This window comes from Anoplopoma fimbria, chromosome 8, assembly GCF_027596085.1.
Source record: "Anoplopoma fimbria isolate UVic2021 breed Golden Eagle Sablefish chromosome 8, Afim_UVic_2022, whole genome shotgun sequence".
NCBI lineage: Eukaryota > Metazoa > Chordata > Actinopteri > Perciformes > Anoplopomatidae > Anoplopoma > Anoplopoma fimbria.
In genome coordinates, this window is record NC_072456.1 from 23,225,218 (window position 1) to 23,253,066 (window position 27,849).

At 47.5% G+C, this 27,849-nt stretch overlaps 1 protein-coding gene across 1 annotated transcript; it reads left to right on the forward strand.

Moving 5' to 3' along the window:
• The first annotated feature begins 3,235 nt into the window (after positions 1-3,235).
• Positions 3,236-27,562, forward strand: midn (midnolin). The gene is given in 11 exon segments (XM_054603319.1): positions 3,236-3,361; positions 5,204-5,432; positions 7,102-7,189; positions 7,333-7,395; positions 17,350-17,638; positions 17,641-17,739; positions 17,742-17,920; positions 19,133-19,160; positions 19,201-19,296; positions 19,507-19,830; positions 26,674-27,562. Coding segments are annotated over 11 exon segments (1,734 nt in total). The 5' UTR covers positions 3,236-3,285; the 3' UTR covers positions 26,937-27,562.
• Positions 27,563-27,849: the final 287 nt, after the last annotated feature.

The following is a 27,849-nucleotide window of genomic DNA, read 5'->3' on the forward strand; positions in this document are numbered from 1 at the left end:
TGTTAAGCCTCTTTGAGCTGTAACGACCTAAATAAATATTCTGCTTACCCTCATGCATCACTGCCTGCCGTTATGAATACAAATGTAATGTGTTTAGAGTAAATCTTTCCTCACCATAAGCCACGGAGCGTTTACTAGCGCAGGTTGTCTCTTGCATAACTCTTTTTGTATCAAAAACCAATACACTGAGTCACTTAATCAAAGAAAACAATCGCTAACTAACAGTGGCTAGACACGTTTGTGTCTACCTGATGATGCAGCGTGGTTGTCGTGGTGATATTCAAACGTTACTATTCATTAAAATCATGCTTGTTTGATTTTTTCATTTATGTGAATTCTTGAGCAAATTTATATAAAAAATATCTAGCTTTGCTGATCATTAGAAAAACATTTCTTTACTTTAATCTAACCAGTTGGCAGTACCTCTATGGCCCAATAGATGGCGCGTAAACGCCGAACTAGAGGGTCCAGGCCAATATGACCTAAGATTTGACCTTAACAATGCAGCACTGGGTTTAAAGAGAGGATGCTAGCAAAGTATAAAATACTGTTAGCCAGTGTTCAGCCAGAGTTTTGGCTCCCATTCAATGTTTCAACCATTACTATACAACTCTCTCAACACATATTTAAAAACCAGAGTTGACTCACAAACATTTAAACCTTTGCAGCCAAAACAAGCTAGCAAGCATGTCAACTTTAGCAACTGAACCAAACACTCTAACCAATTTAACATTATTTAACTGTTTAAAAACAAGTTGGTAAGAAAGCAACGTTGTCTAACCTGCACGTTCTACCATGTCACGTTACACATGTTCAAAATACTTTTCTTTTAATTCAGACATTGAGATGATCATAACTAATCCCTTTCAGATGGCAATGTTATCTGATTTTGAGATAGATAGTCTGGTTAAATAATTAGTTAAAGGGAATTAATGTTGTAATAATTGTTCAGGATGACACAAGGTTATCCAGGACACTTTGTTTTTTCTGTCATTTATCTCCAGGAGAGCGTGGGAGACAGCAAGGAAACGGATAATCTCTCGATCGAAGCTACGTGTAGCGAGATCTGCACCTTTGTGATGCAACGCACCAGACTGTCTGCTCAACTACAAGCTCTGAACTCAGTCAAACAAGGTCAGCGTGTTCTGCTCCACCTGAGCTGTGTTGACAGCCTGATCCTGCTGACAGGCGCAACCGAGCCCGTCTCATGGCTGAAACAAGAACTTGACACTCTCGCGGCCGGAGTGACAAACATCAATGCACATTCAACACACACACACACACACACACACACACAAGGGTCCCGTAATGCGCTCCTGCCAGCACGACAAGCGTCAAAACAAGCTACACAGGAGCGAGATCACTCAAAAGCACAGCGTTTTAGACTCTCTAACAAAGGGTTGTGTTGCAAGCACAGGAGGGAGTTTAACCAACTCCTTTCACTTTGTTCATCTGAGTCAGCATCTCCCCCAGAGAGAGACAGAAAGAGATGGAGACAGATAAAGCTGCTGGTGCCGGGCAAAGACGGGGACCTTTGTCTGCTCACTCGTGGAGTCTCTGGGAGATGTTTCTTTTGAACACACTCTACTTTCTCTATCTCACACACACACACACACACACGAGGATGATTCAGTTCTCAGACAGTGTGATAACATGCCGGTGGTGGCACAGCGTCCCCTGCACATTGTGTGTCTCTGTAATCAAGACGGACAGTCTGTGCCGGTCCTGAGGCTTGAAGGAAGGGCGGTTTCGCTCGACTGGCGCATGTTTCGCATGCGTTGCACAACATCCCTCTTTTCTCTGAGGTGAAGCGTGTGGCGATGATTATCACATAGCTGAGTTACACGGTCGTGATGGTAACACTTTCTATGACGCTCACGTCTGCAATGCACAAAATAATACATAATGTGCTAATAGCACTGTATAATTACAGTTATAGGCAGCCATAATAATTCATAATGAGTTATAACAGCAATCATAACACATTCTATGATGACTTATAGGGTCAAGTATGAGAGTACTTATAATCACTGTCACTCACTGACATCTTGTTTGCAAGGATAATATTGGAATGTAGTATAATAGCATAGCAATTACCATAGTTGCAATACATTATAATGTTTTTGTAGTGCAGTATAAATCATTGTTAGAATGGATTATAGTGCGGTCATAGTTACTCTATGTGTTGATTGTGAACTTAAAGTAATGTGAACAAAAAAAAACACGGAAACTAAAATCAGTCAGTGAAGTCCCTAAAACTATGAAATATCATTATTGTTATTGAATTTGTATAATGTATTATTGCAATAAATCCTTATGAGTGCTTATAAACATGAAGATAATAACGCATTATAAATATGTTAGAGTATCAGTAATAATAACCTATGGTCATAATTTGTTGTTTTACTTTTCATTCTAAAAGTACATTTGGTACTAAGTAAATACTAAGTAAATAATGTAATGCATACTATCGCTTGTCATAGAGTATATGTTGTATTAAGGTCCATCTCTACTTTGACTAAAGTACATAAATAAAACACTTCTTCATGTTGTATAGAAGGAAGTTGAAAGACAAAATAAGTGGTTTTGCTTATGTTTTTGACAAATTCCCGTCAAAGTTCCCAAACACGTTGTTATCAGAGGCGTGCAGTTCCCCAAACACAGAAACGAGTCGTGCCAGAAAAAAAAAAGGTTTTTGTTTATCTGTGGGACGTGTCCTGGTCTCCATGGAGCCTGTTTACCTGCTCTGTTACCCGGTGACGTCTCTGTGTCTCTGCGTGTCGTCAGAGCCTAAACCACGCCTCTGCTCTCACCAAGGCTTCTTTAAATGTTTGTTAAGGTGGCATAAAATAATATGGGGTGGTGGGAGGTGAGGAGGAGGGGTTGTTTCTATTTCAAATACCCTCAGAGAGTGCTCGGGTATCTTTATTTGTCCCACTTTGGCACATTCTCTCTCTCTCTCTTTCCCCCCTCTCTCTCTCTCTCTCCCCCATTTGACATTAGAGGCAAAGCGAGGCCACCTTAAAAAAAAAAATCACATGCTGACATAACAAGAAACAGTACTCTCCTCCCATATCCGAGAAGCGTCGGTTAAAGAGGTGTCTCACCTTCCGCGGCTCTGAGCACACAACCGAGACAGACGCCGGCTGGTGCGCAACACAAACACACCTGAGGACGTAACCGCAGAGTGGATATTCATTTGTTTTGGATATATCTCATTTTTTTATTCTTTTTTTTTTTTTTATTATTATTATTATTATTATCACCACTTTGGGTTTATTTTACATGCCAAAGCTGGGGGAAACTACTGGGACACAGGACACTTTTACGCGCAGCTTTAAAGTTCTCGCCACAATAATTGGTAAGTGCATTTTTTCATATTATTATTATTATTATTATTATTATTATTATTATTATTATTATCATATTATTATTATTATTATTATTATTATTATTATTATTATTATTATTATTATTATTATTATTATTATTATTATTATTATTATTATATAAGTTAAGCATGTTATCCGTCTGACTTGTTAAGACATTGATCCGGAGACGAGCAGTCAATCGCGGATCGATACCGGCGCGTTTGTCCAGTGATCGGATGAGCCACCTCTCCATGTAAATGCCACCGACATGATTAACTTAATAATGCCGGTATCGACGACAGGAGAACCTCACTGTTACTGTAAATTATAATTAGTATCTGACAGTAAAGTCTTTGCGGATGTTGTCCGCTTATAAGCGCAATAACTTTATTAAATCATACTGCAGTAGTGACAACCATTTCCAAGAGTGCAATAAGTACATTTTTATCATCTAGCTCAAAGCAAAAATAAGCCAAATGCATATTTCTGACGGGTAAATGTCCGAAATTAATTGTGCAAAAGTAAACTGTAAAAGCACTTGCAAGTTTTTGATGGCCACAAGTTCCTTTTGTGGCCACTGGGTGGCGACCGAGTATCTTCTTTATCACGTTAAAGCCCCTACTCACTCTATTCAGATACCTTCATGGTAAACACACATTTATCAGGAAACATGTATGAAAATATGCAGCACTTCTACTGTTCTACTGCACATGTTCATAGATATTATTTGTTTTTACACACTGGCTTCTGTGTGTAGCCCATAATGAGTCATATGTGTGATTTGCATACTATGTGCAATCAATTAAATGGGAAGGTCTGAGCTCTATCAATGCAACAACATACCATCTGATAAGTGTAAGGATCACTGGTTTGCAGGTGTTATTTATGATACACAAATGATGAAAACGTGGCTAAAATGAAAGAAAAAAAAGCAAGCTGGGCAGTTTGGATTCTTTGTAAAAACTAATTAATAGCCAGTAAGTTATTAAACAACTAGTCTGTATAATGAAGTTCTCCAGTGACCTCTAAAGGACCGCAGACCTTACTTTAGTCCCCGCTGCTTTGTGCTCATATATATATATTTTTTGTTCTATGCTGTAATTTATTATGAATGGCCTAAACTCGCCTGCCTTCCACGTGGGTGTGGATCCCGTCTCGCCATTGGCTGAAATCCGGAGCGTTCTAAAGGAGCTCTCCTCCTGATTGGCTGAGGCCGGGCCCTGTGGGATGTGGGCGTGTTTTTATCGGGGTGGGGGGGGGGGGGGGGGGTAAATGGGATACTTTGTGACAATGTTCATTGTCGATGTATTTCACCGGAGCTGCCGTGGGTTCGAGTGCGCGGCGGAGAAGCCTCTCTGTCTACTAAACCGTGCGAGGCTTTGCAGCTCTTGTCTGCTCATTTAAAAGCTCACAAAACACCGAGAGGAATTTATATTCTTTTTTTTAATTATTATTATTATCATTAGACCTTGCAGCTTTTTGTTTTTTTTTACGTTTTGCGTAAACCCAGTATTATATGGCATTTTCATTTTTTTTTTTGCGCTGACAACATACTTGCATACTTCTGCATCTGTGTAGCATTGAGGAAGACTTGGGAGAGAAAGAAAAGAAAAAAGAGAAGAAGAAGCTGTATTTAGTTGACTCTGCAGTGGGAATACTCTCATGATCTCCACCGGAGACAACACGGACCGGGTTGCGTTCAAGCTCCCCGAATGCTGCCTCTGAACCAGAGCCGGTAGCCTTCTCCATCCTCCTCCTCCCCATCCCTCCACAACCCCTCAGCTTCATCTCCGGTTCTCTCGTCCCCACCACCTTTCCCCAATAAACCACAGGTTATCGGATGGACCAGCACCCCAGCGCCCGGAGCTGCACCAGTCGCGGGGCTTCGTCCTGTGAGGCCGTCCCGACGGAGCCCTCCATGAATCTGTACATCCACTCCACCACCGGCACACGCTTCGAGCTCTCCCTGCCCCAGGAGGAGACCGTGGACGGACTGAAGAGGAGGCTGTCGCAGAGACTCAAAGTACCGAGAGAGAGACTCGCTCTGCTGCACAAAGAAACGTGAGTGAACCCTACTTTACGTGTTGTAGTCTTTATATATATATATATGTATATATGTATATGTATATATATATATATATATGTATATATGTATATGTATGTATATATATGTATGTATATGTATATATATATGTATGTATATATATATATATATATATATATATGTATATATATATATATATATATATATATATATATATATATATATGTATATATATATTATATATATATATATATATATATATGTATATATATAGAGTAAAGAATCGCATAAGCACTGTTTTTAAAGCCTGTGTCTGTGCAATACGTTTACCGTAATGTTTAGAATACTCCGCAGTAGGGAAGAAAAAAATGCGCATTCATTCGAGTAAAAAGGATGCATTCAGCAATATTCTTTCATCTGTTATCTTGGATTGATGTGAGGCCAAACCTCGGCTCTCCTCGGTCGTCAAATACATCCAAGGAAAGCACCAGACCGCCAGGACGCATCGGGAACGCAGCCCCGCATTGATCATTGATTCCTGCCTCCTCCTCCGTTATGAATACCGAAGCCTGGATGCATTACTGATGCTGTGGGAATCAAACCTGTTAAACATTAATGAGTGAAGTGACGGGGACTTGGCAGCCTGTCATTTATTTACCGTGCTGCTGCTGCTGCTGCACAGGCATATATATTGTTTATCTCTAACTTATTCCTGGATAATGGAGGGTGGAGGTGTCCTGCATGTGTTCGGGTGCAAATGCAACTGTTACATGGTAATAGCCAGGAGCTTTGGAGGCAGAATAACTCCTTCTTACAAAAGTGCAGGTGGTGTTATGCAAAATGAAATAGAATAAAATAAAGAAGGGCGGTTCAAGCGCATGCAAACAGTCAGCATTGTTTTTCTCAGCATCCCCACATCCCCGTCCCCTCCCACCCATTGTAATCACCCAATAAATCACATCATCCTTTAAAACCTGAAACCCCCCCCCTTTTTTTTTTTAATCCCCTCCTGCTCCTCAAACAAGGAGACCTGCAGCAAGTCGGCGCTGAGGGGCCTTTGTTTCGGCTGCATGGGGTGAGATGTGGGTCATGCCGTTACAGCAGGCTGTCCTAAAACATCCGTCACAGAGAGCCGGACTCGGCGCAATAGAGACCAGGGAAAGAAAAGACCACTTCCTCATCGTATGGAGGGCAGACACTCTGCACCAAACATTTAACAGCAAAGCAGAACTCCAGAATCACCCTCGTAACACCGCTCTGTTATGAACAATAGACGTGCGATGGCAGTAAAAGAGTCATGTCAGGCTGTTTATCCTTTCTCGTAACTATTAAAAGGACTGTGGTTTTTGGTTTTTGGAGTTTCTGCTCCTCGTTTGTGCAACTCCAACACAGCAAAAGAAAAATACTTACCTCCACTTAGCCGAGTGGCAGCGGTGCCAGATATCCTCTGCGAGCGGTTGTCAAGCTCCACTCCACTCGAAATTGAAATATGACAGCCCAATCAATACTTCTCTTTCATGGAGCTTTTCACCCACGGCTCTTTTCCAAACTAGTTTAAGATTCTGTCTAACCCCCCCCTACTTCACACCTCCTCCTCCCCCCCTTGGCTGAAGGCTGTTTGTGTGTCTGAAGAGAGAAGATATTGTCAGCACAGTCTAATTATCTTGTTCTCTTCTAACCCTGCAGGCGACTAAGTTCAGGCAAACTCCAGGATCTCGGCATCTCCGATGGGAGCAAGTTAACACTTGTACCAACAGTCGAAGCAGGATTAATGGTAAGGCTCACCTGGCCGGGATTTCAGTTAGATTTCAGTTTGGATAACAAAAAGGAGCATTTCTTGCACATTTATGACTTTAGATATGACCATTTTTAAGTTTTATTACCATTTTTATATATATTCTTTCCCTCTCTTTGCAGTCTCAAGCATCAAGACCCGAGCAGTCCGTGATGCAAGCCTTGGAGAGTCTCACAGAAACTCAGGTAAGAGACTGTTTACGCAACACTGCAACATGGTTGCATTATAAACTGAGCTTTAAGCCTTTTGCGTGTGTGTGCGTGCGTGCGTGTGTGTGTTTATGCATGGGTATACGGGAGGTTGTGTCTTCGGTTAGGTGCACAGCGACACCCATATATGACACAAACGGAGAGAAGGAGCTGAGATGAGCCGGCTGCACAAGCCTCTTTGCTCGTCTAATCTCAGCCTCTTAAACAAGCCGAGCCGAGCTAGACATGCAGCAAGAGCTGTTGGGATATAATAAGCAGCAACACCCCTTGTATCCTAGTAACATCTGTGATAGCGTGTGTGTGTGTGTGTGTGTGTTGTGTGTGTGTGAGCACTGCAGGAAACCAGGGCGAACGCCTAACAACAAAGGCTTATTTGCGAACTGAGAGAGGACCAGCAGCACATAACACTCACCACCACCTTTCTGTACCACCTCTATCGGTAATCTCTCCACTCCTCCGGGTTTTTTTTCATGCTCTAACACACACACACACACACACACACACACACATTCACACACACACACACACACACACACACACACACACACACACACACACACACACACACACACACACACACACACACACACACATGCACAGGCAAGTTTCCAGGAAGTGTGCTGTGACTGCAGTGTAGTCTCACTCACTCATCCACAGAGTGCTGGATCATCAGATGGCAGCCGTCTCGCTCGATATTAGCATAGGGTTCCTGGAAGCCTTCAGCGTGCCTGCAGTAGGCCGGCTCCTCTTACTTACAGTGAAACGGCTCCGTAGGTAGGCCTGCTGAAATACAGTATGCGTTTGAGTCAGTGTGTGAAGTGACTCAACCAAAAGTGATCAATAGTGAGAGTAAAGCAGTTCTCAGCGCTGGCTGCAGAGAGAGAGAGAGAGAGAGAGAGCGAGAGAGCGCGAGCGTAAGGCGATAAGGCTGAATGCACACACAGGCGACGGTGTGACGTATGAAACACTCTGCAGCTGACTGACTGACTCAGACCCACTTCCTTTTGTGGTGTTGGGCAACACTGAGATGTGCGTAAGTACATAGACGACGCGTCGCAGACTGATGTCAAAACAGGACAAGATGGCGAAGGCAGTGATGCATTTGTCCGAAGAAAGATGGCGTGCATTAGGTCAGATATGTTTGAATCAGAGGATGTGGTCTGAGGGGAGATAGAGGAGAGTTTGTTGGTTCGGCGTTGCTTCATTCCCTGCTGATCATTTTCTGGTAGAAATGTTATGTTTGTGTGTGTGTGTGTGTGTGTGTGTGTGTGAACTCAGCATGCGTCTCGTAGCGCCGACAGCAGATGACTTGCATGTGTGTAGGTGTGTGTGTAGTGTGTGTGTGTGTTGCCCTCGCCCATCATGTGGTTCGCCTTTTACTGGATCAGCCAATGAGTGGAAGACGTTTTTCACCAGAATTAAGACTGAAGGGTTGATTTCTCACCTTGCTTTATGCTTCCTCTGTTCCTAATAAGCTTTGATTCACTATGAGTCAGGTGTACTGCTGCAGTGAAAATGTTTTTGAAAGGCTATATCACATTAAATGTATTTCTACGTCTTACTGAGGACATTTACAGCGAGTTAGAGAAGGTGGACGGTGTAGGTTTCTACTGCATGCAGTGTTTCTCTTAGTTATTAATAATATTAATTGTAATGTCAGCGTTATGAATGAAGCTTCAAGCTACTGGGCCCCAGCCAGATGCTTGCTTTTTCCTTCATGATTGCTTATCGTACATTACTGTCGCGTTCATATTTATGTGATATTAATTGTAATCCTGCAGCGGCCGTAGAGAGAGAAGGGCACCGTGAGGCGGATAGCAGGGTAAAAGGTTAAAAACAAAAAAAAAAAAAGGGGGCATAAAGCTGCTTTGGTGTGTTTTTGTCCCGAGGAATTGATTCCTCTTTATAATTCATGAAGCAGGATGGAATGATATAGATTTGCGGAGAGATTAAGGATCCGAGTAAGATTAGAAAAATAGGAACACAAAAGCTTTTCCTCATTTCCTCTCTCTTCCTCCTCCTCCTCCTCCTCCACCACCACCTCCTAACTCTGGGGCTATCAAAAATCAATCAATGCACTTAGCCCTTAAAAGTGTCTGACATGATAACTGATATGCCCATACACCCAAAAATAGCCTCGGGGAGATGTGGGGCGGTTGCTAGAAGAAGCGGGTGTCAACCCCTGGCTCTCTAATAACCCCTCCACCCTCCGCCCTCCACCCACCCGTGTTTTTCGGTCATGTGGGGTCTCATTTTCCGGAATCGGGTGTTTTGCCAGGAAGTGTGCGTGTATTAATGGAAGAGCGGGGCTGAGCGGATCACCTTATGGCTTCTCCTTCTATCAGGAGTCCGGGGAGTTCTCCGTAGCTAGCAGCTAGCAGCTAGCTAGGCAACCGACCGACCGAGCAGGAACATGACAGCTTCCAGGGCTGTTCCAGACTTTTGTGGAGCGAGTTAGATAAAAAATGTTTTATGGAAATGGGGCCCCGGCAATTATCGGAATGGGATTTTTTTTTTTTTCTCTTCCTCTTGCCTTTGCTCCATCTCCCTCTTTTTTCTTCTTCTTCTTCCCCTCTTGTTTCTGCTTAACAGCTCTCCCAGGGCCCCTATAATTTGAAATGTGCTGCGGTTTGCACGTCCGGCTAGCTGCCTCGGTTTGACCGTGATGGCTGGCTTCTTTAGAGAGGACAAACCCTGGGCTGACTTAATTCCTCCTCTGGCATCTCCCTAGACTTTTCTTTTTTTTTTTCTTTGCATGACATCTAAGCTGCATTAAGCCACTGCCTCGCGACGGCCCATCAAAATACAGTTGCCTGTGCTCTACTCTCTTCTCCTTCTGTCTGCTAAATAGAGGTTGTGTGTTCAGCTTACATATGCAGTCATGCGCGGACACTCACACACACACACACACACACACACACACACACACACACACACACTCACACACGCGCGCGCACACACAGCAGAATTGAAAGGATATATTTAAGAGGATTGAGGATTGAGTTCAGAGAATGAGAAAATGTCTGATCCTAGTGGTAGAAATGAACGTACGCTCGCAAGACAAGCAGTGGAAGGTGAAATGAAAAGCAATATTCAGGATTTCTGAGCGTGTGCAGACAGTGACATCAGCTCTCCATCTATTGATCCCCGTGTTTGTCAGAAAGAGAAGGATTATGTGTCCCTCTCAGCACACAGGGACTATTTGCTCATTGATGCACATTGATGTTAGAATAAAAGCCAACCAGGCATCACCCTTACCACCACCACCACTACCCCCCCCCCCAGCCATGGCCCTTCCCCCAAGCAGCCACCTCTTTGTTCCTGTCTTGAAGCATGAGCACCAAACCTGCCGAGCTGACGAGCCCTCAAACACACAACAATGATTGAGGGTCACTCTTTAAGTTCGTCTCTCCCCCCTCTCTCTCTCTCTCTCTCTGTCCCTTTCATCCTCCACACATCCATAAGAGTCAGCCATGCCCAGTTGAGCTCGGCTACAGCGGTGCATACTGTTTTCTTTTTTTCTTTCTTTCTTCAAAATCAATCTCCAGCTGGAGCGAGGCTCAGCGGGCTGCAGATTGACAAATTTCGGCCTTGAGCGCCAACACCGATTGCTTCGGGTGGAGGCTGGGTGTTGCCATTCCGATGTGTCCCCGTGGAATTACGTAGTTGCGTATCTGCTCCACTTTGTCTTGCTCCCACTGACCTCCAGTCCTCATCCTCCTCCTCTTCCTCTAGCTATGATATGGCACCGTTCTGTCATTGTTTCTAGAACTCGTCGGTCGCCCTCACCCTCATGTCCTCCACTCTGCCTCCCTTTAGGAGGGGTGTACACACTGGGCCAGACAGGTGGAGGGAAAACAAAGAAAGAGGAGAGCGTCGCAAGAGACATTTTGTAACAATTCAAGTGGATGTGCAAGTTCTGTAGCTCGGTCGGTAATGGGGGAGGATGAGCTCATACGCTTGGGTAACTCTCAGATGAAGAAATAGAGGCGAGGATCTAACGGAAGGAAGGAAGTGAAGACAAAAGAGGACAGAAGCTGTTTGGCTTTCTAGTACTACAAACTGCAGATTATGGAGAGTGGTGGTGGTGTGTGTATATGGACAATCAGCTCTGCACATGACTGTGTGTAAAAACAGCTCGATGCAGTTGGTCAATATGTTTCTTTTTTCTTCCCCCCCCCCCCCCGTCCTGTAGACCACCTCATCTAGCTGCTAGTTAATCAGCAGGATTGACACTACTGGAAATCATTGGAGAGTAATTGTATTGAGGATTTGGGAGTGCAAGGAATTGAAAAATGACTTGGGTCGGTTTGTTAGTCAATATGAGAGGATCCTCCCCCCCCCTTACTCTTTCTTTTTTTTATAGCTCCCTCTGTCCTTCCCACTGCCATTGAAATGAAGGCTTTTTATATGCATGCGGTATAAGAGAGGGAGCCTCTGCTCTTTAGAATGCTAATTTGTTTTGTTGCCTCCTAAATGAACGCTACACAAATTCATTTTGTCGCAGGACGTGTAAACCGAAAGTCGTGTATGGAACAGAAGACAATGCTGATCTAAAGGCCTGTTTAGTCCACGCTCATGTAAATCCTGGCCTCGAAAATTGCATTAATAAGCTAATCACGCAGTATTTTTTTTTTTTGCACCTGTGTAATCCCCCATTGTGATGCTTAAAAGCACAGTAGAAAGGGAGGGGGGGGATCAAGGTGTGTTGTGGGGCATACAAGGGATAGAAGGGTTTTTGCAAGGGGGATTTCATTGTCCTATTGTGTGTATGCATCTGTCCGTGTACACGTGTGTGTGTGTGTGTGTGTGGCAAAATCCATTTTTAATGCCTGTGTCTTTGTGTGTGTTCCCCTCGCTCGGCGGCCAGGAGAGTCTCATTTCTCCATATTTGAGTCGTGACCGTCGTTTTTTTCCTTTTCCATTTCCCCCCGGCGACACTGAGCTTTTGTGATTTAAGTAGCAGGCGTCGTGACTAGCGGGGGGCCGACCGCGTGGGAGGACGGAGGGCCCGGGAATGTCACGTCTGATAGCCACCGCCGAGTCTAATGAAGTCAATTTAGGCGTTATGCTACCGGTGAAACGGGGAAGGTAGGGGGGGGTCAAAGTAGCCAGGTCGGGAAAAAAAACACGCTGAAGGAACGGGAAGTTTCCTCCCTCCTCTTCTGCCTCCCCTCCATTTTGCTGCACCCGCTCTATCCCAAACATGAGATGCTTCCCCCCCTCGTCCTTTGTCCGTGTTGATGATGCTGTTTTTTACAAGTATCCACAAATTTATCTAGCTGGGTACAGAGACGGCTCTTCTCCACCAACACAAGATTCCCATTAAATTGCTGCGGGTATTAAAGGTGGAGCTAGAGGAGCGTGAGCTGCAGGCGATCGGGGTAGAGTGAGGATTTCTTTGCTGTTGCTCGCCCTGAATTTGGAGCTAATGCTTGAGGCCCGAGAGACCCACGTGAGCATGTGACTCTGCCTCGGAGTAGCTGGTCAGTTTGTTGGCACTGTTGGTGTTTATCTTGGCAACTTGATCATCCTGAACTTTGCCTTTCTGATCTTTCTCTTTTCACTCAGCCGATCAAATCCAGCGTCGGCCCAGCTGGTTCTCTCTTGCCCCCTCTGTTTCTTTCTATATCAGGCGGTATTACAGACGCCGTATCTTTCTAATGGAGCCTTTGAAGAAGCACCCCCGACTGCTTTCAGGATTTTTTGGGGCATGATGCAAGTCATTGATTTTTTTTCTTTCTCTTTTGAGAGGCTGTTATTGCATCTTTAGCCGGTGTTTGTCTGCACAGGGATTATCAATAGTGTCCTGCTGCGATCAAACCATGGAGTTCGATAGGCGGTTTAATGAGCAGGTTTTTTTTTTTTTTTTTTTTTTTAAGAACCGTGCTCTTCACCTGACGGTTCGACAGGTGAGCTTTTGGTTGGAAAAAAAAAAAACAGACTGGCTTCTTCCTTCATCCCTTCGTCTCTCCGCCCCTCCAATCCTCTATCCTCTTTGCTCCGGCACAAAGCTGCTCAGTTGTTCATGAATGTCAGCTCAGTGCTGCCAGCGCTCTCTATCTTCCCCTCCCCTCTCTCCCCCTCCCCCCGGCTCACCCTTCCTTCAGCCTCCTCTCTTCCTGCCTCACTCCTTATCTCCCTCCCTTAGTTCGCTTAGTGTGCAAAGGAAGAGCGGCTGCAAATGAGTTCCTTGAACCACGGGGACCCCAATAAATAAAACTGTCAGCCAGAGATGTCGAAAAGGGAAGAAAAAAAAAAAAAAGAGGGGAAGGAGCCAGAGGCACGCTCTCACTGAATATTTCATCACCCACCACCACTCTGACACCCTACCCCCATCGCCCGCATCCCCCATCTCCCCCCTTCATTCGCCATCCTTTCTCCCTTCCTCCCTCATGCCACCCACCCCTCCTCCCCTCTTTTTTTCCTCCATCTTTTCTCCTGCACCCTTATCATATTCTCCCCCATCACTGCATAGCAACCAAAGCCTCCTGCTAACACACAAACAAAACACCACCTCCTAAGACCGCCGGAACCGAAAAACAAAATGGTTGGTGGCGCCGGCCGGTGGGGTCAGTCGTTAAAGAGGAGCAATTAAGTGGAACGGTATCTTTATCAAGCCCGCCACATTTCTGATGAGTAGAATCACCCCATGCGAGTTGTTTTTCAGCACACCTTGTTCTTCAGGCATGAGCTGCTCTTCTCTTTGCATACCACTGCTGCTGCATCAGAAAGGGAACAATGAGTTTGGTTTCTCTCCGTCAGCCTTAACACAACAAAAGCGGGGCCCTCCGCTCTCCCCGACTCCCATAACAAACCGCCACAGACGGCCCCTAAGACAGCTTGCTTCTCTGGCCGTGCTAATTTGTAGCCCGCCATGTGGTGTTGGGGGCTCAGTGGGAGTACACCAATTTCATCTCGGTGGTTTTGAATAATTCCACAAAGGGGTAATCAAGCCTCCTCTCTGTTGCTCCTGCTGTCACTCACTTTTTTTTTTTATCTCTCACTTTCTCACAAACAGTGAGAAAGTGGTTAAGCAAAGGCCCTGTTCAGACTCGACATTAGATTGGCATCTTGGATGGAAAAGAAGAAGAATCCTAACCTCCTTTGGGATTCAACATGTGTACTACAGTGACCGTTATTTAGCACGAAAACGATCCTCAACACAACTCTGACAAAATGCAGAAGCCCTGACCTTGTGGTATACCCTGTCATGCATTTTGGTTACCACGGTTACACTTGTTATTTACAGTTCACGTGCATAACAAACCAAAGCACTGGACAAGAAGTAGTTAGGGCCATATATCTGCACTCGATACCTTTTTAACGAATCGGCCAAATAACCAGAGTTTCGATACCCAACCCGAGTGTGACGATACCTTCATTCAATCTTTTTTTGTACAAAGATCGAGAAATAAATGACTATTAATAATACTATTATTATTGTTGTTGTTTTGCTCGCAGCAATCATAGCAAGCTATTTTGATTAGCTAACCAGTTTGACACAAACACATCTTCCATTCACATGATAGGCACCAAATGACGTACTCTATAGGTACCGTCATTGTCATTTTTAGAAGAATGTAGCCCAAAACAGACAGTAGGTCTATCACTTTTCTTTCATATGCCACTGTCTTTACTCCGAGAAGAACCTGAAGCACGATGTCAAGTAGTCCAAACCCGACCGGAATATCATCTGTAAATATTTGTCCGAACCCGTCTCCGAACAGGCCCTCACTTCCCAGGGGTGTTTTTCCCCCGACATCTTCCTTCCTCCCTTTAACTAAACACTGGGTTGATAGTCTCCCTCAGGGCCTCCGGCTTTGTATGCGTGTTCGTTCATGTGTGTGTGTCTGTGTGTGTGTGTGTGTGTGTGTGTGTTGTGGGTTGGCAAACTGTCGACTCATTCTCTTGACAGCTGTCTGTCACAGTCAGCGTCTCCACCTCCCCCCCCCTTATTCTCTTTCTTTCACTCCCCCACCCACTTTTAGGATTCCACCTCCCCCTCACCCCACACCCCGAGGTCTCAAACACACACACACACACACACACACAAACACATCTTAACTAGCAGGTGACCTTTTGTACACGGGGAGTTTCCTTCAGTGATCTCAGGTAGCACCCTGCCCTGTTCTCCTCCTCACTTCACACCGCACCCTGCTGGGTTTATTGTCTGAGTGCGACAGTGTAATCATGGGTGTGGACCCGACTATCAACAGGCCATTAGTTGCTGAGTTTACACTCTGAGTTTCTGTTTATCCTGCAGCATCCTTTCTGCTGATTTCTGCTGCTTTAGCTGTTGATTATTTACACGTTGAAATGCAGCCATCAGATCCTCCCCCCCCCCCAGCCCCTCCTCGTCCTTTCACCTGCCCCTCCTCTCCGTCCGTCCGTCCTCTTTTTTTTTTTTTTTTTTTTTTTTTTCCACACCATGTCAATACCGATGTGCAAAGGTCACCCTGGCAACAGAGAGGCGGCGGTCGATAGAGAAATAAATAAGCAGAAGGAAAAAAAGGGAGAGAGAGAGAAGTGATGGAGGGCAGAGCCGGGTGATTCGCAGGGTTAACTACAGGCCCCCGTCTCATGAGCACACTCCAAAAGGCTGCAGGGTCTTTGGATTGGGGGGGGTGGTGGTGGTGGGGGGGGGAGTGAGACCTCTGCTCTCTTTTGGCGTCTTTGTTTGTATGCCTCTATTACTTGTTTTCTCTGCTCTGTCATTATTCTTTCACTCCGTCTCCCGTCCTCTTTGTGCTCTCTCCTCCCCTTCTCTAGCTTTTCGGTGCCGCTTCTGTCTTCCTGTTTACCCCCCCCCTCCCCCTCCCCCTCTCTCTGGGGATTAAAAGCACACAGGCATTAGAGGGTTTGTTGAGGTGTCATTTTCTGTTCGCCAGTGTTTGTTTCTGTTTGTTTCTATTTGGGGAGAGAGAGAGAACCGTAGATGAGTCTTCAAGACCCGAAGCTTTTTTTCTGACCGGCGAATGAGTCTTTCTATAAAAAAAAAAAAAAAACGCACATGCACACCTTCTAAACATGCTCTGACTTCAGCATCGAGTGGCAAATCACGCAGCAACGGAGCCGCAGGCATGCAGGACGGGGGGGGGGACACGACAAGAGGACTTTTGTTGTTTAGTGTGAATCCTCCAGCCAAGTCGTGACAACTCCGCTATCCTGTGTGTGTGTGTGTGTGTTGTGTGTGTGTGTGTCCATCCGGGCCGCGGGTGGGACTTCCAAAGGGGGCCTCCACACTCGGCTCCCTATTAGCCGTTGCCAGAGCTCCCAAAAAAGGGCAGCCCTTCCAGATCCGCCGCGGACAATCGTCCATTCTGTGTTTGAGAGGGCAGGCGGGGTGTATTTCCTGGACGTGGGACTGATTTTTCAGGCCCGAGGCCAGACAGAAGGGTGGCCTCTGTCTCTGAGCTGAATGACACTGCTGACTAAGAGCGGACCAAAGGGGGCAGTGGGAGGCGAGGCGAGAATGGGCGCTTGTTGTGTGTGTGTGTGTGTGTGTGTGTGTGTGTGTGTGTGTGTTTTCTCCAATAGGTCTCCTCATCCGCTGCTCCCCAGCAGATGTAAATAGGCCAGTGTTACAGAATGGTGATTGATTGCATGATGGGCTAATGTGGTGCGTCTGTGTCTCCGTGAGACGGGGAGCTCAAAGCACTGTTGTGTGCGTTTCAACTGCCGTCCATGGTGCAGACTGTTCATTTACAAAAGAAGGAAGTCAATACGCGTGGGGGAGTTTTTCTCTCTGTGAAAGGCTCTGGCCTTCTGTACACAACGCGGATGCAGAGTTTCTAACACCTCTGCACCAATAAATCATCTGTGTGCTGCTGTTCTTCATGCTTTTCCACATTCATCATTTGGCAAAGCTGTGTTGGGGATTATTTTTGGAACTTATTTACTAAAATTCTCCTTTTTGTCTTCCTTCAGGTCAGTGACTTCCTGTCCGGCCGCTCCCCCCTCACCCTGGCGCTGCGCGTCGGCGATCACATGATGTTCGTCCAGCTCCAGCTGGCGGCGCAGCAGTCCGGCGGCCCCCAGCTCCAGCACAGACACGTCATCACCCGGGGCAACGCGGAGACCGCAGTGGGACAACCCACGGGGCAGCCCCGCGTCCCACACCCCCACCCCCACCCCCACCCTCAGCCTCACCCGCACTCCCACCACCATCAACCGCACGGCCAGCCCGGCCCCCACTTGCCCCAGCCTCACCTGGCCCCCCCTCCCCTCCCTCCCCCTCCTCCCCTTCCTTCCCGCTGCCCGCCACGCACCACCAGCCGCTCCCTCCCGCGTACCACCAGTCGCCCTCCTCCGCTCACTGTAGCCCCCGACTCCCCCTCCCCAGCCCCACTCCCCTCACCCGGCCAACGTCCCCGGAGGTCATTTCCGCGCTCCGGCCAGTCAGCACCATCAACACCATCACTACCACCAGCCTTCCTCAAGCCAACCCAGCCAAGACATCGGCCAGGCCAGCCCCGTAGCCCCGGTCCTCTGCCCTGAAGTAAGTCCACATTGTTTATGTATTTGTACCACTTCATCATGTGAGGTACTAGGAATAATGTGGTACTATAACTTTTAAACAGCTGATGGTGTCATAGGCACTTAGCCCTGAACACTGGAGGGGATGAGGTTTCGGCCGTTTGACCCGAGTTGCCATGCACACAACTAAATCATCCTCCATTAAATTGATTAGTGGGATATCCCAGCAGCGTGAGGGCGAACCCGTGGTTTACTCAGGTCTGAACAAGTTTTGTGTGTGTGTGTGTGTGTGTGTGTGTGTGTGTGTGTGTGTGTGTGTGTGTGTGTGTGTGTGTTTGCTTCCAAACCACAGCGCACTTAGTCATCGCTGGAGTGCAGTGTGCTTCCCAAATACGTACAAAACAAGCCAACACACACACATGAGCCAGGGCGGTAAAGGCATCCCTATGACATCATCCTGCTCCATGAGACACATAGGGGGGAAAGAAAGGGGAGGGCGTTCAAAAAGAGGCCGGTTTTATGAATCAGTTTTTTGGGGGGTTTTTTAAATGTGAAGACTGATCATTAACCTCAGGGTTGTCCGCCATTTACCATTAACCTTTTTACAACCGTTTACTTAACTTCAGATCACTATAAAGAACAGCTGCACGCACTAACACACTCACTCGTCTCCAGCAACCTACGTTTTAGCTGTTTATACTTTCTCCACCTCCCCGAGCTGCAGCCTATGGAAAGCGAATGAGAACCAGATGTCAGTAGGGGTTAACAACAAGAATAACAAAAAGACGGGTCAGTTTAGCGCTGTGAGAAAACGGAAATGTCTATTCCTCTTAGGCTTTCACATGCGTAACGCACACAAACACGGAGGCCTCTAGTTGGGGTTTCAATATCACTTTTAGGTGTCAGTTGAGGGATCCAAGTTAAGCTGAGCTAAAGGAACGGGGTTGCTAAGCTTGTTCTCTCGAGGTAACAGGATGTCCTGACTGATTGGGGGTGCTATAGGATGGCAGAAAGCTCAGTTTTCCTGCTCTGGCTCTCAAAGTATTTACGTCACCCTGACGTAAAGGTCACTTACAGAACTCATGAAGGAATGCTCAAGACCGAGCTTACAACATACAGTGTGTATTTATATATCTATAGGGGTAGGGCTGCAATGTTGTGTTGTGATATGTTCACACCGCATTTACCATGACCTCGAATACTCATGTTACGCTATTTTACGTTTTTCCTCCAGGCTAACTGCAGCCCCAGCAGCCCCAGCAGCCCCAGCAGCCCCAGCAGCCCCAGCAGCCCCAGCAACCGGTGGCAGCAGTCCCTCAACACGCTCCCGCAAACCTGGCGCCATCATTGAGAGCTTCGTCAACCACGCTCCCGGAGTCTTCTCAGGGACCTTTTCAGGTGAGAGGACACTGAGCTGCCTTCGAGATGCTTCGACATCTATCTATGAAAGCCTCTTTAATGAGAACCGGCATGCCTCACCAAAAACCCCGAGAACATTCAACACATTCTCCTCTGTCTGGTCTGTTGTTGGCTTGTAGGAATGACCTTAAAAGCTTTGACTTTTTTTGGTTCATCTCGTGTAACCCTTTTTCCCGCTCCCTCTCTCAGGCACTTTGCACCCAAACTGCCAGGACAGCAGCGGACGTCCCCGACGCGACATCGGTACCATCCTGCAGATCCTCAACGACCTCCTGAGCGCCACGCGCCACTACCAGGGCATGCCCCCGTCCCTCACCCAGCTCCGCTACCAGACCCAGTGCGGCTCGCCCGCCTCCCCGTCCCCCTCGCCGCCTCCCTCGCCCCAAGTTGCTGGCATGACGGGCCTCTCTGCCAAAGCTACCTCCGTGCCCGCCAGCAGCCCCATCAGCCCTCCGCCGACCCTCCATCCGCTGGTGCAGTGCCAGAGTCAGATCCGCATGTGCAAACCCCCCGGTGAGTGACTCCGCACCGCACTCCCTCCCTCCCGCTCATGGGAGCATGTGAGGGAACACAAACAGAAACGACACACACACACACAGACACACACACACACACACACACACACACAAACACACCCAGCAAGTCATTGTGCATCCCTCGAGGCAGATGTTTCCGCAGTTGCTACAGCTTTGGAGGAGCGTGTGTGTGTGTGTGTGTGTGTGTGTGTGTGTGTGTGTGTGTGTGTGTGTAAAATGACTGCAATCTACAGCCTGTCATTCTACTGAGAGAATTAATTGTCATCTCTGTGTCTACTGTCACGGTTAGATATCGGTTCTGTTGGGATTATTTTGCACCATCTTTCTGACAAAGCAAAACTCAGATCAAAGAACAAAAACAGTCATACGTAGATGTCTCCTGGGTTTTGAGGCAGAGGAGAAGAAGTAGAGATGGAAGAGGAGGGGGGGGGGGGGGGGGGGTTGTCTCCTTATTACTGCAATACAAGCTTCTCCAAACCTGTTCAGTCAGGCTTCACTCGTCAGGCAGCAGAGATGACTTTGTTTTTCGTGTACCAAGGAGATAGGTTTACCCCTCCAAGCCTGGGCCGGGCTATGTTTAGATTAGATTAGGCTTTGGGTGATTTAAACTGACTCTTAAAGACGGGCTGCAGCTTGGGCATGTACGGGCTGGACCAAAGAAAAAAAAACTAAAAACCTCGACATACCCCCTGATGCCCAAAGGGCAGGTGCTCGAGTTCAGATGATACCATTTAGAGTCTGTGGTTTTTGGGTGTTTTAAAAAAACAAAACCAAAAGAAAACCTCCCTTTCCTCGCAGAGACACAGGATGTGGAGTGTCAGACAGATGTCCAGAAGCGATAACATTCAGTCAGTGTTGTAAGGTTAGACCGGCCGTGCTGAGAGAAACAGCATTGTCCTCCGCTGCCTCCTTATCTCCCGTCGGGGATATCGAGCTCGCCCTTCGCGGCGAGCGGCTGGTGAATGTTTGTAGAATAGTTCGGTTGGGAGGATTTATGTTTTAATGTCGCCCTTTGTTTGAGGGACATGCTCTGGCTTTCGTCTCTTTTGTTTAATGACCTTCGGTGGCAAACAGAATGGAGTGTTTTCTTTATAGTTTCAGCAACTGTGTACAGACTGGGGTGTCCAGTATTCCTTTGCGTCACCCTGGGTGCCCTTACAAGTGTCCGGTGAACAGTTGCAACAACACCGGCTTATTTTCTTAATTCAGGGAAGACCTGAGTAACCCCCCCCCCCATCCCTCCCCCTTTTCCCCGGCTCTTGTCCTCTCTCTCTCTCTTCGCCCACACTCGCTGCTGTTTCTCCCCCCCACCACCCCCCTGCCATTTGCCTGTCCAAAAAAAGCCCCGTCTGTAAAATCCATCTCCCTCTCTTTCCATGTCTGTGTTGTGCATCAATACATCGTCTGTGTTCGTTTGGCCTTTTAATAGATTTATTCCGAAAAATGCTGCTCTGAAAAGAATTTGCTTTGTGAGGCAGAGGGCAGTGAGGAGGAGGAGGAGGAGGAGGAGGAGGAGGAAGTGGGAGGTTAGTTCATCATATGGGTGTTTATATCCTGTCCATCAGTCTACCAGCTGCCCACTGATTAACTGACGGCCAAGGAAAACTGAAAAGAATGGCTGAAGGAAAAGACTTTCTAATGTCCTTTTTCCGACTTCCCTGCCTCCGTCCGACTTCTACGTCCGCAGTTTGACTCCGCGTGCCGACTATGTATCCCGTTCAACGCGGCGTCCCAAGGAAGCTGATGACTAAGCACTCTCAGGCCGCCTTATCAGCCCCCGACACCTGATGGGAGACTTACTGGACTTAACACCGCGGCTTAACTCTGCTTCACAGAAACCTGCCTTCATTCACTTACAGGAATAACCCCCGCACATCTCATCTGCCTGAACGTGTGTGTGTGTGTGTGTGTGTGTGTGTGTGTGTGTGTGTGTGTGTGTGTGTGTGTGTTTGTGTGTTTACAGTCAAACTCAGGGGTTGAAACAGCCTCTTGGAAATGTCACATAGCTTGGCCGTCTCCTGAGAGCCTTTACCCTTTTCCGCCGCAAGTTCATGTGCGAGGAAAGGGGGTAGAAGACGAGCATAAATAAGGAGTTTGAACATACTCACACACACACACACACACACACACACACACACACACACACACACACACACACACACACACACACACACACACTCGGCCATCTTTGACGAGCTTGGTTTCATGGCTTTTCGATGCAAAGTATTGCTGAGTGTGGGGATTTTGTCCGCCCGGGACGTTGGGTTTCAACAGGAGGAGGCTTTGGCGTGGCCTGGCAGGCTGATTGTTAGCTAAATTCCTTCACTGAGTAGGGTGGACCTCCCCGGCCAACCCCCCAAGCCTCCTCCAACCCCCTGCCCAGCCAAACCCATTGTGCTGGGGCCAGAGACAGGGGCTGCATACAGGGCACCAGGCTGAGCCATTGTGGGGCAGAGCAGGGGAGGGCGATGGGATTATCGGGCTGCCTTTTAGTCTCCCACTCCCACCGCAGCTGCCTTAGTTCAACACCGGAGCCCACGGAGAGGGGCGAAGTTAGCCCCCCCAAGCACCCCCTGCCCTCCCTTTCCTCTATTGCGTCCCTTCCACGTCCCTTCACCCGCTTCCACGACCCCTTTCGATTTGTCAGGTCGCGTTAGCTTCGTGCTGGCTTGGGACTGGGAGGAGGGAGGGAGGGAGGGAGGGAGGGAGGGAGGGAGATGGTAGAACGAGAGAGAGAGAGAGCGAGAGAGACAGGGGGGGAAAGCTCCGACAGCCTTAACGTCATTGAGTCCAGTATTTAAGCCGTTTGTCCGAGGCACCGCGCATTATCCCCTGGTAGGCTTTACTCTGCTGTCGTCACACGGGCGGGGGGGGTTTCGGCGCGACACACGTGCACCGGGAAAAAACTGAGCGAACGCCACGCAGAGCTATCTAGCGAAGCCAGCCAAGCACATCAGGTGCCCTTTTCATTGTCGACAAGGAGAACGAGAGAGAGAGAGAGAGAGAGAGAGAGAATGTAAATGAAGTCTAAAAGTCATTGAAGAGCTTGCGTCCCTGCAGGGCCGTCAGTGCCCTTTCACTGACTGTCGGCGTGCTCATATTAGCTCCGATTTGATTGGCTGTTTCAGTTTGTGTCTGATTAGTTGGTTTAATTCTTTAATGGGGTTGAACTTGATTACCGTTTTTGTTTTTTTTCCACCCAGAATAGTCAGGTTTCCCAGTTTTACCTGTTGACATTGAACTACTGGTTATTGCCACAACATTGAGATTTGATCCAAGATTTTTGAATGCCAATATCAAGATAATACTGCGATAATTATGGTGTTTTTGACCCCTGTATCATTAACCAAGAGGGGAAAACCGGAGGAGATTAAAAGGGCGACTTTGCTGCAATGTGATTTTCTATCACTCCCCCCCGGTTCCCTCGATGCTGAGCAAACACAATGTTCTCTCTGCAAGATCACAAGACTTATCAAGGCAAACAAACAAACAACAGCGCTAAGACAACTGCAAATGAAGGCCAATCTTTGTACAATCAATAAGAGGAGAAGCTCCTTTAATCTCCTCGTGCGTCCTGAACACTGCAGCCCTCCTCCCCTCCTTTTTTTTTCCCCCCTCTACCTCCATCCTCCTCCTCCTCCTCCTCCTCCCGTGTGCTCCCTATCTCAGTCCTTGCTGTGTTGCTGGGCTGGGCTCAAAGGCAAGGAAAACTGACTGACGCATCGATTATTCATAGATCACCCCCTTCTCTCTCTCTCTCTCTCTCTCTCTCTCTCTCTGTCTGTTTCTTTTTTTGCTGGCTTCCTCTGCAGCGCTGTGTGTATTTACAGGTTCAGTGTCAAAGTCTTCACAGAGGAGAGTTTGGGGATTGGGAGATTGTGCTGCCAGGGATTGACTTTTTTTGTGTGATTAGTGGGGAAAGAAGATAAGAGGAGGTGAAGGCATTTCCTTCCTTCCTTCCTCACTGTGTCCTTGACCAGTCTCCTGTTTGATATCCTTTCCAGTGGTCGTTTCCAGGAAAAAGATCTGATGTCAGGGTTGCATATGAACATGGCTACCCTCTCTCTCTCTCTCATTCATTCCCTACGTCTCTTACCCACCTCCCTCTGGGTCCTCCAAGGTTATTGTGCTCACATCAAACCTTAGTCTCTGCATCCAGGCTTTGGGCCAGCCTGTGTGTTTATCCATATGTGTGTGTGTGTGTGTGTGTGTGTGTGTGTGTGTGTGTGTGTGTGTGTGTGTGTGTGTGTGTGTGTGTGTGTGTGTGTGTGTGTGTGTGTGTGTGTGTAGTCTGTCCTTCTTAGCCAGCCCTAATAATAGCCCTTCTGTCATAAACATAGTCTGGAGATCCTTGCGGCCAGCTGTGTCCGGCCCAGTTGCCCAGGGCTCCGGTAGTGACGCTGATGAATAGCCACACACACACACACACACACACACACACACACACACACACACACACACACACACACACACACACACACACACACACACACACACACACACAGCAAGTTTGGTGTAGCTCCACATTCTCTGAGATCTTGCCAAGCCAAAGGCCAAGACCTACATCCCCACCAAATTGCCTGTGTGTCTGTGTGTGTGTGTGTGTGTGTGTGTGTGTGTGTGTGTGTGTGTGTGTGTGTGTGTGTGTGTGTGTGTGTGTGTGTGTGCGTGCTCTTAAATGCTTTTGAGTTGTCCAAGTAGATTTAACTGTTAGGAGAGTATTGAGTGGACTACCCTGGTGAAATAAAGAGGGAAATTAAACAGATTGTGCATGTAGGCATGTGTTGGCTCGGTGCCGCTTCATTGTGAGCAGCCATACTTAGATGCAGCCGAGGGGCGTTTTTTAAGCTTGTAGCTAGCGAGAGCTGAGGAATAAGGGGAAGAGGGAGGACCGGAGAGGGAACAAAGCCTTGCGGCAGCGTATGTGGATGTCACATGGAGCCGAGGCGGGGGAACAATGGCTCTAATATGTAGGAGAACCCCCCCCACCCCTCCTTTTTTGGTATACCCCCTGTTCTCCAGAGATGACACGCTGCCCTCACGCACACCACATCTGTATGCACACACACACATGTTTGAACCGAGGGAAGAACACATTGGCAGGAAGTGGATAACAAAAAAAACCTGATTCTGTCTGTGTGGCTGAATGTGAAGAAGTGTTCCTTTTCTGTTAGCTCGGTGTCACTACTCGCTTCCTTTCTGCTCTCCAAAGCGCAGCATCAAGGCTGCTGGATGGCAGTTTGGTTCTTTAGTATGCACCGCCAGGCAGCGGTGAATATTTATAGCCGAGGAGGGAAAAGAAAGGGTCTGCACTGCTCGATCCGATAAGCAAATGAGGGAAAGAGGTAAATTAAGCCCACACAGAGTCCGGAATTCATTCCGATGGAGCAGAGGAGGGCACAATCGATTCGGGGAAACTGCCACCTACGGCTGATCCTTTACCCTCCACCCCCTCTTCCTCTGTCCTTCCTCTGTCCCCCCCCCCCCCTCCACCCCGCCTCGCCCCTGGGGGAGGAATTCCTTAACCCATAACGCCCAAACAACCACCCCACCCCCTTCCTCTCTCCCCTCTCTCGCCTCCTGCTTCTTCACGCTGCCCCACCTAGCTGTCTCTGGGGAGACATGGGGCAAGAGCATGGGGGGGGGATTAGAGAGAGAGAGAGAAGGGGAGTTAGGGTGGAGGGGGGTTGTTGGGTCAATGAGCTGAGAGTGGGAAGCTACAGCCGTAATAAAGAAGGAAAAAAAATACCCAATCTCCCTCTCTCTCACCCTCTCTCTCCCCCTCTCTCCGCTTACAATTTCCATTCGCTTGCATTTTCTATTGAAAGCCAATAGCGTTGTCCCGAGCCGAGATGGATGGCTGCACTAGAGCTAAGGTTTAATCAATAGGTCTTTTTAATTTGCCATCGATCCACGTTAAAAGCTACTGCGGCTGTTGCTGCCTTTGCTGTGTACGTGTTTTTGTGTGTGTGTGTGTGTGTGTGTGTGTGTGTGTGTGTGTGTGTGAATACATGATGTACTCGAATGCGGATTTGAGTGTGTGTTTTTGTGTGTTGGTGTGTGTGTGTCCTGGTTGTGCAGCAGAGGCAGAGATGGCCGCTGTGCTTCAGGTTTATTGACATTCTAGCCCATTATTTAATTATTTAATTCCCAGACAGATACTAATGGAGCCGGCTAATAGATTGCGGTTGCCTTTCTCCTTCCTTCCGAGTCCCCGAATATACGCATAAATGGAATTAGGGGCTCGACTCGGCCACTGTAGGAGAGCATTCACCGAGGCCTCTCCCTCGAGACCGGATGCTCCTATAGGCACATCAACAGCTAGGAACGCACTTAGCAGCACATCCAGCCACTGAGGCATGTCGTCTGCAATTACGTGCGCAGAAATCATAGGCAGCTCTCCGAATCACTGTCGTCTTTTGGCTTGTTTGTCCGTTTCTGGCCTCGCTATTGGTTCTCAAGGAGATTCAGGGCTCTACGAAGGTCTCCCCACTCAGCGATAAGGGGATGAAATGGCACCGATGGGGGCTAATGAGGCTCAGTGGGGGAGGTTAAGCAGCAAATTCCACATTGTGCACGTGATGTGTGTGTGTGTGTGTGTGTGTGTGTGTGTGTGTGTGTGTGTGTGTGTGTGTGTGTGTGTGTGTGTCAGAGCAAAGGGAATGTCAAGGCCGTGTTGCTTTATCTGCTGCATGCTAAACACACACACTAAAACAAAGACATGTATTGACATCCTTCTCAATGCTAGGTTTTTTTTGTCTGAGATAGAAAAACCCAACTGACCGTCCCTCCCCTCTGCTTTTTCTTTCCTTATCTCCAGGCGACCGCGTTCGCCAGACGGAGAACCGCGCGACCCGCTGCAAGGTGGAGCGCCTGCAGCTGCTGATGCAGCAGAAGCGTCTGCGCAGGAAGGCCCGGCGGGACCAGCGCGGCCCGTACCATTGGCTGCCCAACCGCAAGGCCGGACGCAGCAACAGCAACAGCAGCATGTCCAGCGAGGGCTCCATGGACCTGGACTTTGACGACTCGGTGTGGAAGCCCGACGTCAAGGCCGACTTGAAGTCCGAGTTCGTCATGGCCTGAAGCGAAGGGTCCGATGATCCAGCACGCCGAGGGGGGACGGATTGGAAGCATGGGCAAAGCATCGCTCGGGATTTACTTAGAGATATATTTGGAGGGAGTGGATCGGCAGGAGGTGATACAGAACTGGGCAAAGAGGAAGTTGTCCTTGTGGCTCACCCTCCTGGAAGACTTTACTCCCATCCGGTCCTTTTCACAGTTGACCTTGTGAAAAACAGCAACAGAGAAACTTTCTTTTGACGCTTGGATTTGGACGGGAAGCAACCGGACTTAACAGTGTACAAGACTTTTTACGGTGTGATTACAGAGACGATACCTGAACTTGAGCATTGCAGAATTCAGTGGGTGGTGGTGATGGTGATGGTGGTGGTGGTGGTATTTTCTTTTTTCTAAGATATGTTTTTTTTAAAGCGCACTCTGGACAGCCAATGAAGAGATCCACACTGGACTTATTAAGCGGACAGGAGCACCAGAGGCCTCAGTGTTTTCCTACTCACATGAATGGCAGAACTGCCGAACAATGGATTATTCCAACGGGCATTCTTATCGATATCAAAACTCACCGACCGGAGTCTAGTTTTTAACCTGTTACGGGGTGGTTAAACTTTTTTTTTTTTTTTTTTTTTTTTTTTTTTTTTTTCATTTTTAAACATATTATTATATTTTATAAACAAACAAAAAAATATGTAGCATTGTTCACAAAGCATTCAGGTTTTCATATAACAGTTCAAAGTAGTTGTTGATTTGCACATTTTCTTGATTTATAACAGCTGGTCAGAGTGTGCAAGGACGAGGAGGCGGGGCCTGTAAATCGAATAAAAAAAAGAAAAATGAATATGGGAGTATTGATATCAACCTCAGTGACATAGGGTATCGATAGGAATGATTAATGAGTAAACAAAATGAATTAATATTA